At 51.1% G+C, this 14720-nt stretch overlaps 1 protein-coding gene across 1 annotated transcript in view; it reads right to left on the bottom strand.

Moving 5' to 3' along the window:
- The window catches only part of LOC110392178, a 62276-nt gene continuing 47576 nt past the window's right edge, over positions 21–14720 (bottom strand). The window contains exon 4 of the mRNA XM_021384202.1: positions 21–11875. Within this exon, the coding sequence (XP_021239877.1) occupies positions 11657–11875 (219 nt within the window). The 3' untranslated portion in view covers positions 21–11656. The remainder of the gene's footprint in view (positions 11876–14720) is intronic.

Below are 14720 nucleotides of genomic sequence, written 5' to 3'. Positions count from 1 at the left end.
TCTCATCCTATCGCTGCTCCCTGGGAGCAGAGGCCAACCCTCCTTCACCACAACCTCCTTTTAGGAGCTGTAGGAGCCACGAGGTTCCCATGAGCCCCTGTAGTGATGCTGCACCACAGCCCTCTTCTGTCTCAGTCTGAGCTGCAGCCCCAGCAGCGCCGTGCAGAGGGACGGGCACCTCCTGCTCCTGCTGCCTGCACTGCTGCTGCTCCAAGCCAGGACGCCGTTGGCCTTCTTGGCCACCTGAGCACGCTGCTGCCTCGTGTTCAGCTGCCGACCAACACCCCCAGGTCCTTTTCCTCCCACAGCTTTCAGCCACTGCCCCACGCCTGCAGCGCTGCATGGGGTTGGTGTGATCCACCTCCTGCATCTGCTTTGCAGGTGGGAGCAAGAGCCCCGGTGCAGATCTGTTGCTCTGCTGGTGCAAGCAGCTCCAAAAAGCACAAAGAATTCTCTGTGCCAGACAGGCACAGCCTTTCCATCAGCAGCTGCTACATCCATCCATCAGGCACCTGACTGCAGTGCCCACCTTTCAGCCAAATGCTGCCTTGATGGTTTGCAAGTGAGAAGCACAGCTCGCCTCCCCCTGTGAGTGCACCTGCAGACACCCAAGCACGGACCCCGGGGCAAAGCCATGATGCTGACACAGCTGGATGCAGGTTCCTGTCCTGCCCTGATGGAGCTAGAGAGGTCTGAGCTGCAAAAGGACCACGCTCACCTATTCATGGGCTGATCTGATTCTCAGAGAACCACAGAATGGTTTGGGTTGGAAGTGACCTTAAGGATCACCCAGTTCCAACCCTCCTGGGCAGGGCTGGCCTCCACCAGATCCTCCTCTTCGCACACAGAAGGAAGAAAAATCTTCTTTGATATAAAATGAGCCCGACTTTGTTAGAGAAAGGAAACATGGGCCCGCATCAGAATGCAATGCTACCAAAAAATAAGATCATCAGCTAGGAATACAGCCATGTATGGCCTGGGAAGGTGCACAGAATCACAGAGTCGCAGAACCACAGGGGTTGGAAGGGACCTCGGGAGATGACCGAGTCCAACCCTCTGCTGAAGCAGTTCCCTACAACAGGTCGCACAAGTGGGCATCCAGATGGGTCTTGAATATCTCCATAGGATCAACACAATGATTTTCGAGTAGTTGAAGGCACGTGTTAGTGTAACAAGAACCCAGAGACTGCCACAAACTTAGCGTCGTGCAATGGAGCCGCGGTGCCCTTCCACGCTCCGCTCCCGGCACCTCCTGCACTCCCAGGTGCGGTTACATCAGCAATCTGTTTTCCAAATCAGCTTCAATGAGACAACGTTTTTAAAAAGGCAGAACTTGAGGCTTCATATCTTTGGTTTCTATTGTTAATATGCCATATTCCTCTGGGAAAAAAAAAATGACCAAATTATCTTGAACTCCAGACTGAGAAAGGTCCGAATTGGGCACTTGGAGATGCACGGGATGAACCGCAGCAATTTGTCCACTATACCTCATCTGGCCACTATCTAATCCAGGATTTTAATGGTTACACTCTGCTAATTTCTGGAACTGTGCATATCCAAACATATGCTTAAAGCAATTAAGTGCACGAGGTCTGTAAAGAGAAAAGGGAAAGAAGCAAGACGGTGCACTGCATATTGCACAGTGCGCACACACCAGAAGGAGCTGTAGGGTTGGGCTTCCTGCCCTGGGCTATGGGGCAGCACAGCTCACAGTGTGGGACCAGCACTCCCCATGCACCCATCCTGGCATGGGGATGGGGGGGTGGGGGATCCAACCAGCTGCCCCCATGTCATAGCAGTGCGCTGTGAGCAGTGGGTGGGAGCTCTGCTTGGGAGCACCACTGGCAACCAGAGGGCAGCAGGGAAGGGGTGGGCAATGTGCTGTGGGGCTGAGCCACTGCCAGGGGGTGCCTCCTTTCACCTGGGGGTGGTGGGAAGCAGAGGAGGGGGTGCAGCTGCAGTGAGGATTGTGCGGTGCAGACGCCATCCACAACCTGACTGGGGGAGCAGACCAGACCCAAACCCATGTGGGACAAGATGCAGGCAAGAGAGGGCTTTGCTGGGGGGGCCAGAAGGAGGAATGGGTGCAGCTCCAGAGGAGCCTACAGAAGTTCCTTTCTACAGTGCTTAAAGCAGAGTTCTTTCTATATTTTTGCCTTGTAGCTATGTTTTCTCTTTGTTTTGCTGGAAGAAGCTTAGGATGAAGAGCATGCGTTAATTGCATCTGAGGCATTCTGGCAGTCCTCAGGTGTTCACTTCTGTGCAAGCAGCGCATCCCAGCACAGCTGCATTGTGGACAACGACAGATCTGTGCTCCTGCACCCTGAACCCACATAGCCCCAGCGCCAGGAGCGCTCCCATCAGCACCAGCCCCAGGGCAGTGCCCCCCACACACCCCCAGAAGCCGTCAACAAAGAGGGGATGGCACAGAAGGCAGCAGGGATGGACGCTGCTCTGCAGCCGTCGGTGTTGGCCATGAGGTGTGGGATTCACGTGGCGAGGGGCCCTGGGACAGCTCCAAAATGAGCAGGAGCCCTCTTCATTCAGAGACCAGATTTTGTGGTTGGTTTTTTTAAGTCAGTGTTCCTCCAGAACTTGATGCTGGCATTCTGGAAAGAGGGAGAGCTCTGTTCAAGTTGAGATGGTGGCAAGCCTCGGTACACAGGCTACGGCACAGGAGGGTCAGCATCTCATGATGTCCCTGTAGGGACAGAGGGTGCAAATAGGAAATATCTGCCCGTGATAACACTGCCCATAGGCAGAACCTCATGGTGGTGTTCTTCAGGTTTAGGGGAAAGCATCACAAGAGAACATTTCAACCTGAGTTTCAGCTGAAGACAAACACATTGATATTCATTATTCACTGAATTCAAAGAGATGCCGCTGGTTTGCTGAAACAAAACGACAACAAAAAAGAGGTTGAAAGCAACTGGGCTAACAGACTTTAAACTGAGAAGGAGAGAACTTTACACATCACAAACACTGGAATTTCATCCAGGGCTTCTCCATGTCGGCCACAGCAGCTGCCTAAACCAGAGCATAACTTAGGAATTTCAGCACTAAAACGGAATGTATAATGGAAAATATAGCCTACATTCAGGTGAGTGGTGCAGGTTGTTAATCACGTGGCTGTGCATGTACCGTGCAGCATGGCACAAGCAGCAGGCAGCCTGCAGCTCAGCTCCGGGCATCTCAGCACGACAGAGAGCAGGAGGTGCCCTGGGCACCTGCACAGCACCTCTCCCCATTGCCAAATCCTGCAGCTGCTTGGCCCCACATCGTATTGAGCGCAGTCCGTATCACTGCACACCAGCCAAGTAGGTTCCTTTGTGAATGCAGCCATTTCTTCTCATTCCTGCTGTTCCTTGGCTGCTGCTCTGCTCAATATTGAGGATTGTTTTCACTTTTCTCCACTCTAAACTATTACTCGGCTTTGGGTCTAATTTTAGAATAATAGTAACTTCTGAAGTACGTTTTTCACCGTCAGGATTTGCCTACAGGAGGAAGCCTGTTTCTTTTCAGCTGTTTCAAGGACTGTTCATCTTTCCCAGAGCGTTCCCAGCAACGCTGCAGCACTGAACTAAACTACAGCGGCTCGCGCTGTGGCGGTGTAAGCGGTTGCATTTATCTGCTCCCTCCTCCTCAGCAGAGCCAGGAGAAGGGAACACGTGCCCACACTTTTAAACCCTCTCCCAGCAGCAGTTGACAGGGAGGTACTGAGCTTTGCGCTGGAGAAGCGGTGACAGCACCGTGCCTTCCCCTCGGCTCTGCTGCGAGGACGGCACCTCAAATCACGTCTTTAACGGTGCAGGCAGCATCATTCAGAGCATGCTAATGGGATTTAACTCTGCAGAAGAGCATTTCTCCAAGCGGGGAGGTCCAGCTTGCTTTGAGAAACCCCCTGCTCTGCACCACAGTGTGCACGGGAGCGGCCGCATCCGGAGCAGTTCAGCAGAGGAGAAGCAGCAGCGCGCAGCTAACAAGGCACAAGCAGCACTGGTGGGACTGGGCTGAGACCTCCAGCTTCTCCAGGGAACTCAGCACTGGGGGAAGAGGAACAAGAGCAGGATGGAAGGGGACAGAAGTCCCGTGCCAACGGCAGAAGGAGGGAAGTCATAGAACCATGGAACATCCCAAGTTGGAAGGGACCCCCAAGGGTCATTGATTCCAACTCCTGGCTCCACACAGCACCACTCAACATTCAGACCCTATGGCTGAGAGCAGTGGCCAGCTCCACTTCCTAAAGGTGCCTCGTTGAGTGACAGGTCCTGGGCCGTGGCTGTCGTGTGTGCTGGGAAGAGAAAGCTCAGCCTGTGCTGGGAAGAGAAACTAAGAGTAAGCACAGGAGTTCTGGTGGTCCAGGTGAAGGGGCAAACCTATCTCATCCCCCTCATCTACAGCACAGATCTGTCCCCTTTCTGAACTTCTAGAACTGAAACCTCAGACAGGGCTATGTCACCTCTCTCCCATACATGAGTCAGCTCAGAGCAAGGGGAAACCTCTGCTTTCTGGAAACCGAGCAGGTTGCATTAACTTCTGTATGTTGAGCAGGGTCACGGATAATCACACAACCACAGAACTGCAGGGCTTGGAAGGGACCTCCAGGGATCACTGAGTCCAACCCCTCTGCTAAAGCAGGCAGCCTGCAATGGGTCGCACAGGTCGGCGTCCAGACGGGCCTTGAATCTCCGTAGGAGGAGACTCCATAATGACCCATAAATAATTCCATAATGACCCATAAATAATTCCTGCAGGGATATTCTTTTCCCTGGGTCAAGAGGTGAAGGAAAAGAAGTTACAGAAGCTGAGAAGGGGTGAATCAGTTTTATACCGCAAAGTCACCGAGATGGTAATGCTGCAGTTTTCAAGAGCTGGGAGGAAGGAACCACATCTGCTGCCCGTGAGTGGCTCCAGAAGAAAGCTCCAGCTGCAGGGGGATGGGATTTCTGAAACCTCACTGGTCTGGGTCCCCCCCCAGCTCTTGCAGGACGACGCTGAATTAACGGTGTTTGTAATTACCCAAACTTCTGAAGGCCTGGCCACGCGGAAAGGAACATTCGGGGTCGGGGGCTGTTTGCAATACCTCTGCAAGACTTACCCCAGAGACCCAGAGGATAAAAATGCATAGCTAATAGCAGTGCTGTTTTGGCTGAACAAAGAATAGACTCACTACAGAGATTTTGCAAGGGATAGATGAGAAATTAAAAATAGAAAAAGCTGCAGTGCACAAGTGCTATCTTTGCTAAATACCAAGCACTGGAAATATGGCCATTTGTTTGTTCCTTCTCTCGGAACAAAGTTGGAGCGCTGCCCACGTTACCACCATTTTGCTGACAGACCTGAAAGCTCTGGGTTAAAAATTCAGTATAGGAGTATTCTCAAGAAAGAGAGGACTAAGGTTTTCAAAGAGCAGGGTTTTTCAAGCATCCAGGAGAGGGGACGTTTGGCTTGGCAGCAGACAAGCTATTGAGACTTTAAGTTACAAAGCAATGCAGCGGCAGCGCTTAACTCGGGACACACAGAATGAATAATTATTGAGACTTCCCACTTCAGCATTGGATGTACGCTGCCTTCAGCTGAGCCTGAGCAAAATGGGAAAGGCAGCAGCCAGCTGGGGGTGGAGGAGGCAGACCTCACTGCACAGCACCTTAACTCAGGGGCAGCACCTGAGCAGGGAGGGTGGACCATGGTCAGGAAGGAAGGAAGTGTCTGGGAATCACCACTTCCAGCAGAGTGAAGTCTCTGGTGGTAAGGAAAAGGTCCCCAGCTTTTGAGAGGATTCCTGCACCAAGGCCACAGTACTTTGGCCTAAAAGCATGTTGCTCAGGACCACTTTGTTCAGAGACCAGCAAAGCACCGATCATACAGCAGAGTCCCCAAGGAGGGGAAATGGAGAGGAAGGTGCATGGCTCCTGGCAGCCAACGGTAGGATGGGTGGGAATGACACAGTGCTGTGCCAGGGGAGGCTCAGATCTGACATTTGGAAACATTCGCTGAGCATGAGGGTGGTCAGACGCTGGAACACGCTTCCCAGGGAGGTGGGTGATGTCCTGTGCCCGTCAGAGCTCAGCAGGCATTTGGACGATGCCCTCAATGAAATGCTTTAACTATTGCTATAGCACTGAAGTGGTCAGGTAGTTGGAGCTGGTGGTCTTCGTGGGTCCCTTCCCACTGGACTATTCTATTCTATCATGACCCTACACAGATGTGGTACCAAACTAAACCACACCAACACGACTGCCTGCTGATACGGCCATGGGACCACACAGCCCACAGTGCTGCGCTCACGTTGGCACAGAGGGTCCCCGCATCCTCTCCATCTTTCACCCAGAAATTTAGGAAACCCCGGTTTAGTAAATAAGTCCGTTGTGAAGACTCCTTAGGAGGAAAGCAGGACTGCCAAACAGGAGTTTCATCGGGATACGGTTCCCTCTTCTCAGGTATGGGTCTATTCCAGCTGTACGAGTAGAAAAGCCACGTTAAGCTGCAGACACTGCGCTTCCCCTCCTACAAAGGAGCAGTCCTGCACAACAAATGTGATCTGGTGACAAATGTACGGCGTGGAGTGGAAGTGGCTGAGAGGGACCCGCGTGCCCTTCGCCGTCAGCTGGAAGAGGAGGCAGCGCTCAGACCACACTGAGCCTCTGCACGGAGCCACGTGCGTTTGTGTTGCATCTCAACAAAAAAAAGGGGAGGACAGCCCACCGCTGTCCTCCGGTGCAGGATGAGTCTGTGAAATTAAAGTGCAGAAATTTGACAGCAATGGGACGTGAGGACGTCGCCGGAGAGCTGGCGGATGGAGGAGTTCATGAGCTCATCCCAGAGATCCCTTCAGACCTACGAGCAGGAGAAGGCATCGTGCAGAAAATGCTGGAGGGGAATCTCCAGCCGCAGGATGGGAGCAAAACTGGGAACGCTGGGTTCAGGGAATGCTGGCCCATGCTGGAGGATTTTCACAGTCAACAACCTGCACTTCACAGAGAGGTGAGATAATGATCTTGGCTGAGACTTAAGTAGAACAATTAGAAAGGCATTAAATCAAGAATGCTGGAGAAACAATTCCAAAGAGGGAAACGCTGCACAAATGCACCGTGTCAGAAGTAATTAAGCCCATTTGATAAAGAATGAGAGGAAGATTTTTCTTCCTCTTTGTTCATTTCGAAGTACGAGGAGACTGGATAACAGGAAAAAGGATGTGGACTGCTTTTAGAGGTAATAAGAGTTTTGACATAATTGTCATTACTGAAACCCACAGACGATTACTCCATTTTGGAATACTAAGAATGCCTGATTGCTACGAGAATGAAAACGTACTGAGTGGGGAAGGAGGCCCAGAGAAAGAGTTTACATTGAAATCTTCTATATGGGCACCAATGATTCAGAGCAGGGCCTCGGGTTTGTGTGGATCAGTGTCAGAAGTTACAGGTTAAAAGCTCCTTCATGAGACTTTGTCATGGACCACTAAAGAAAAAAAAAAAACACATTAGCTTCTAAGAGCTGATCTCTGAGTTATATAAATTAACACTCATGCTACCAGGGCAAATTCAACCTGAAAGCAAATGCTGAATGTCCCAACCTACAAGCAATAAAATGTCACCTCATTTTCTGAACATGGGAAACTGATTGCTCCTCTGTAAGTGCTGCTTTGCTCCAACATACAGGAATGCTTCTTTGGGTCTCGATGTAATGAATACAAATCTACTCAACAGTTGACTGCTATTTAATCAGCAATGGACAGCACGGGGAAATGGGAGTCCCAACCAGACGGTTGGTGCTTCCTAAGGGAATCAACCAAGGGAAATTAGATCGATTATGGGAAACATGGAAAGCTTAAAATCAAAAAGTAAAAGGTGGCTGAGAGTTCTTGAAGAAGAAGGGAGACAGATCCACAAATTGAAGAGGAGAACCGCTGCCATGTGCCCCTTCCAGGTCAGCAGTGAAGAGACAGCAGCAGTTACAAGGCCAGCACTAACGACTGGACACGACAAAATAGATCAGGGTCAGCACGAACTGAAGATTAGGAAATGAAGGACAAGAACAGGAACGAATGACACAGAAGGAAAGAAAACCACATTTGGCGTAGCAAAGGGCTATCAGAGGGGGGTTTCATTGCTGTTGTTTAAATTAGATAACACCAAACGATTTCCCAGGCACCACGCATGCTCGTCAGGTAGGCAGGTAGTGTATAATTGCTAATAAATACAAAAAACAAAATGACTGATGCCTTAATGTTAATTTTGCTGCTAAGGAAATACTATTTTCCTCTCTATTGCCAAAATGGGATTACTGGCATAAGCTACCTGCGCTTGAAGAAGTTGTTTACTTCTAGAAAATGTGGTACATCATCCTCCTTAACTTCTCCCTGAAGATCTTCCCGGGCCAATAAAGTTAAATTTGAATACATTTTGTAATACTGGGACATCCAAACGATGAGAAGAATAGCAGCATCAGGGCATGACGCAAAAAGGAGCGAGTAAGATGATCCACGAACCAACCAGGCAGAAAAATAACACCGATCCTGGGAAAACGGTGGGAAATTCATATGGAATTTAACTGACACGGGATTGAAGAATACCCGTGTCGTTCGCACTGACCCACTGAGTTTTACGGTAAGTAGGTCCTGCTGCTCACACGTAACCCCTTTTCTTCTAGCTCGCAGTCTGCCTGATGCAGGTGGCTGCATTGATGCGAGGCTCCTGCGCAGTCCTACCCGGCATGGAAAACGTGCAGCACCAAATGTCAGCTCCATGCCTTTTAGATGAACTGAAATCCAGATGAGGAGAAGCAACCAGAGAGGGCCTGGGGAACCACAGGTGCTGAAGGGGCTCTCCAAGGTGCTGGGCTTGACCATCTCCGTTGCTTCTCTTGAAGCAAATGCAAATCTCTGACCAGCTTTGTAGGTGACACAAAGCTGGGAGGATTACGGAGAGCGATCAGGGCTGGGCGATCCAGAACCAGAAGGAAAAGCCGTGGCAATCCCCCAGGATCCATCTGAGCTTGGAGAACGTGACACGTGGGGGAGGAGATGCACTGCCCTGCGCCCTGCAGTCACGGCTTTGCAAAATGCTCCTGGGGAGGAGCTGGCAGCCCTGCAGAGAGCAGCGTGATCCCACCAGGGCACTTCCAACCGCAGCCAGGTACATGTGGAAGTCAACAGGAACAGAAACGGCCCCACCAAAGCAAAGCTCCCAAGCAAGGAACTGTTTTGTGGTTTGTGGTGCTTCAGGTGACACAGGTCATGGTGTGACATAGAGTCTGTCTCAGCAACGCGTGGTCACCTGGGTCCTCCCCGGTGAGGGCACTGCCACAGGACATGGACAGCAGGGACGAGCAGGGAGCACTGACAGCAGCGTGCCTGGTGCCTGCCTTCCAGCTGACCTCTTAGAAACAGTGACGTGAGAGCCCCCAAAATGATGTGAAAACAGGAGAAAATGCCTTCAAATGCAAGGCTGAAGGAGTTCGGCCTCTCTTTAACTAGGGGAAGGAAGACTAAATGTTGATCTGATTACCATGTATAAATACATTCATGTGAAAACATACCAGGTACTAAAGTGCTCTTTAATCCAGAAGATAAAGCGTAACGACAGCTGGAAGCCGAAGCATGGAAATTTAAATAAGACCCGAATTTTAAGCAGTGAGGGTGATTAAGCAAATAACGGAGGAACAGCACGGATCCTCTGTTCCCTGAATCAGGATTGATGACTTTCTGGAAAATACATGTAAGCGTTGTTCAGTGCGCTGAGTGAACGCACACACGGGGTGACGAGGATCCCCCGAGATGCAGGAGGTCAGCTTGGGTGGTGTAACAGCTCCATCTGCTCTTAAATTCCAGAAAGCCACGAGTACTGAACAGCAGTCCTATGTCACTCTTTCACGCTCACAAAACAGACTGCGAAGCAAGAAACAGTTGTGTGTTTTTGCACAAGAATGAGGGCTCGAAGCGCGGTGCCCAAGACTCCCTCTGCTCCAACGCTGTTTTCACATCTCGTAACATCCAGTTTTGCTGTCAGCTCTGAACTGGAATCAGATGACTGTTCGGATCAGGTGCTTTTCTTGTTGTTGTTTTTTTCTTTCTTTCCCCTCTATATTTAACAGATTCTTCTCAGTACACGTGAGCCTGTTCCCGTAAGCTTCCAACCTTCTGTGCTCAAGAAATGTTTAGATGTTGTACTGAGGGACATGGTTTAGTGGGGAATATTGGTGGTGGGTGGACAGTTGGACTGGATGACCTTGGAGGTCTTTTCCAACCTTGGTGGTTCTGTGATTCTATAAAATAACATCAGATCCAAAACTTTTGCAGCTCCATTGATGGGGCTTTGAGCAGCCTGACCTGGTGGGAGGTGTCCCCTCCCATGGCAGTGGGTTGGAACCGGATGGGCTGTATGTTCTCCTCCAAAACAAACCATTCTATGACCTCCTCAAGTGCACTGTGCTCTGCAATATGATACACTTCATAAAGCTGAGTCAGCTTTAGAAGACCAGAGGGCTTTCTTTTAAAGAAACGTCCCTCAAAATGCTTGAAAGGTCTCGGGCAAAAAATGAAAACCAAACAGAGCTAAGCTGCTTGGGCACACTCCAAGGCAGACAGCGATCATGCTCATACGCTGCTATTGGTTTATTTGTCATAAGAGCAGTTGTCCATCAGGACCAGAGTGGCTACACCAGTAAATTAAACTAAACAAACATTGCTGGCTGAGTTTGAGTGGTTTTGCCAGTTTGGCTGAGTCAGCTTTCACCCTTCCAGCCCAGGAGCTGGCAGAGGCCATGAGCCATCCCAAGGGGCAGTCTGGGTGCAGCCCTGTTGTCTGGGAGGACTGGGGAGGTTAACAGTGTGCCTGACACCACGCCATGCCAGCTGACCACAGTGCGGGACAGCAGCCTGGGCCCACAAGATCTCCTCGTGCAGAGGTAGCCAGAGATTCAGAACCAAGCTGAGGAGCCACCCAGCTGAACCAGAAACACGGAAAATTAATCATCAGGTTGGCACCTGCTCGTGAGTTGGAAATGTGCCCATCGTTCACAAAACAGAAGTCCAACTCTGCACTAAATAATAATAAAATGCACTGCTTTAAAACAGAAATAACTAAACCAGCAGCTCCTCGCTCAGAACAAGACCATGAGAGGCTCAGCTGGGGCTGGGGATGGATCCTCCCCCTTGGCCCCATTCTCAAGCATCAGACGTGGGAGTTTAATTCTTGCTCCTCACACCCCGGAGCCTGAAGAAAACCCCACAGCCAGCGCTCCGAACCCTGAGCTCCCTAGGGTGGGGAAAAAATTAAAATACAACACTGAGGCACTCAGAAGCCAAGATTTGATTTTCTTGGCTTCTCCAAAATATTTTGTCAGCCTTCTGACTGTGTCACAGAGAGACTTCACCTTCCCGCAGCATGCCATTTCCAAAGACTGCCCCATCCTCCCCAGAATCCCAGATGATGCACAGCCCCACGGCTGAAAGATGCACAGCCCCACGGCTGTCTCATTTTATGCCGTATTCCCAGACCATGCATCTTTCTCTCCCCACACAGTACCTTCTGTCAATGGCCTTCTAGTAACTTTGTGTTCCAAAAACCTTCAAGACCTAAGACACACTACGAAGAAATCCAGCTTACATACATACTGCTGTTCCAAACCTTCCCTTCAGACAACCCATCATATGCTACGCCCACCAAGAACAACCACTGCCCAGATTCTCGCTGTCTCCCCTGGACACTTTCTCCCCCAGCCCTGCTCTGCCATCCCCCCCCTCTCTGGAGAGCCCAACCTCACCTCCAGTATCCGGGTCGTGGAAGTTGGGGTCCAGTCCCTTCTCCAGCAGTCTGCAGACCTTCTCCGCGTTCAGCATTTGCACGTATTCCATGAACTTCTTCAGGTTTGCCTGCAGCCACGACACCCCAGGAAAACACACAACACATAGCGTTAGCACCCCGATAGGAGGAAAGAAGCCACCAGAGGAATGAATATCCCCATCCAGGAGACCCAAGGCAACCAACACAACAACGGGGCAGCACACACGAGGAGCCAGGGCACATATTCATTTCCAGGTCCCTGAGACCCTACACCCTACAGGGCGCATGCCCTGTTTGAGGGCACGCTGCAGGTCCATGCGGGATGAGGCCCTTCCTGCCCACCCCTCGTTGGCATCACTGGACCAGCCCAAAGAAGGATGGAAGGCACTGGGGCCTCCAGCCATCACCCCTGCCCACACCACGGTCCCCTGCTCACACCCCATGAGGACAGGCAGGCATCGCACACGCCTGTGACATGGATGCATCCCCAAGCATGCATTGTGGCAATGTGGGGCCAGCTATGGAAGGTGCTGAGAAGCACTGATCAAATCTTGTTCCCCTGAATGCTCAGAGGACTCCTTGAAGCCCACCTGCCTGGCTGTAAGCTGCGAGGATTTTCTCTTTTTTCCCCTTTTAAGATAGCTACACTTGATGCACACATTGTTTAATACATTTCCAGTCTCCAGAAGTCAGCGCTCTGCCAGGCAGGCCGAGAGGACTTGGACAGATGACAACATGAAAACACTCATTTCACATGTGCCTCCAGCTCTGCTCTGCAGACCTTTGGTCACCAAACAGCCACGCAGCAGCCAGCAGCCCCGGAACAGCTCTTGCTCCTGGGAGCGCTGCAGCCGGATGCTTCCGAGCATGGCAGGTTTTCCACCCAGTGAAAAAGCTCAACTTCCAACATTTTCCCCAATTTGACACTGAAAAATGATACCTTTTATGAAGCAAACGGAATTCCAAAGTGCTTCGCTTCAAGTTTCGCTTTGAGATTTGCCAGTTGAAAAAAATATATATCTGAAAGTACTAGACACGGTGCAGAAACATTCATGATCTTTTTCAAAGACGTCCTAAACAAAATTTCATCACAGATAATTTCGTATCATATTTTGCCTCTGCCGAAAGTTTCACTTTCTGAGGGAAGTGGCTCTGCAGAGGAGTCCACAAATCCCCAAACTTGGGGCCCATAAAGTTCACCTGTGCTGTGTCTCTGGGACGCTGAGTTGACCAAGGGGCAGCAGCAGGCGTTACTGGGGGGCTGTGGATGCCACAGCTGATCCCCATCACCCATCCCCATCACCTCACACATCCCAGGTGCTCCTGCACGTCCCCCCCAGAGCCGCTCCAGCCTGGATGGGGTCACGGGACAGAGCTGGTGCCATCGTGGGGCACTGCGCACAAGAGAGAGAAACTGTCCAAGGGTGGCAGAGCTGGAAACGTGCACCCACAGCACAAGCAGTTCCCTCAGCACTGCCCTTCCAACAGAGCAATGCTCCCCCCGGTCCTTGCTGCTCCCCCACATCCCCTCCTGCTCCATAAGCAACTCCAAGCAACACCTGCCTGCATCTCTGGACTCCTTCAGCTACTGCACAGTAACACTGGAGGAGCTCAGAGCTGCCTGGCAGCAACAACTTGGACAGACGGACAGCGTCAGCGACCGCTTCCAGGATGTCATCCCAAAGTACCTACTCCCAACCACCACCCAACTGCGCAGACTGAACCCTGTTCCTTCCACCCCTATTTGTCCATATGCCCCTTCTCCTCCCAGCAGCCATTCAGCTGACCTCGAACCTCGACCCAACAGACGAGGCCCCGCACACGGTGGGGACAGCGCTGCCCGTTGCACCAGATCCGTGCTGGCAGAGCTGAGCCCACATCAGCACTACGTCAGCTTTTAATGATGGTTTCTGCAATAAGCGAGAAACTGAAGAAAAAGTGCACGAGCAAAAGGAGAATGCAGAGGGAGGCAGCCCCGACTCCGGGATGCGATTCTCCCGTTGCTGATGTTTGTTCGTCATCACGGTCCCATGCACCTCACGGGCTCTAATGGGGCCACGCATGGAATTTCCCTTTGGGGGAAATCAATTAGTATCCTGTCCCTCCAAATGAAGAGCAAAGAAAGTTCATCTACCCAAGGTCTCGGATCAAATCCACGGCAAAGCCTCAAAAATAATTTGTCAAGCAAATGGACTTAAGCAGTTAAAAAACAAATAGAAAACTATTCTCTTCCACCAGTTATTGCCTGCTGTGCAGCATGCCCCAGACATGTTGCTCGAGGCCCAAGCTGATATAGATATAGGTACATAGATATAGATATATAGATATAGATATTGATAGATATAGATATAGATATAGATTAAATCAGTTAAACTGTTTTCCAGAATAAACTTGGGGACATTGTTCCACTCGAGTTAAACGTTGCTCCGACTGCAGAGAGATAGAGACCCCTGTTTCTAAACACACATCCGTGGAAAGCACTCTGCTGCGTCCCAGGGATCTCTCCAGCACTCTGCCAACAGCCAGAGGTGAGAAATAAGAGAAATGGGATTAGGCAAAGGAATGGGAAATTGCTAATTGAGATGTCTTGGTCAATGCACACCTCAAAGCGTCACAACAAGATCCTCTTGTCCCGGGCAGCCTCTCCCACACCTGCCATTGCAGCCCAATGCCTCCAGTGCTGGAATGCCCCATGGGACCCCCAACTCAGAGCCCTGAGCCTGTGGGGGTGTGCCAACAGGGGGGTGAAGCCCCTCAACTGTGGGACTACGCAGGCAGCCCAGCTGCTCTGGGCACAGCGACCTGTTCCCCACAGTGCGGCCAAATGGTTCAACCACCGTTGGAACCAGAACCAACACTGGCACCACATCATAGGGCTGAGCAGAGGGGTTAAGAACTGAAGAGCTGCAGGGCTGCCATGGGGAACTGTAGGGG

This window comes from Numida meleagris, chromosome 1 (assembly GCF_002078875.1).
Source record: "Numida meleagris isolate 19003 breed g44 Domestic line chromosome 1, NumMel1.0, whole genome shotgun sequence".
Classification (NCBI taxonomy): domain Eukaryota; kingdom Metazoa; phylum Chordata; class Aves; order Galliformes; family Numididae; genus Numida; species Numida meleagris.
This window is presented reverse-complemented; position numbering and strand designations above follow the sequence as displayed.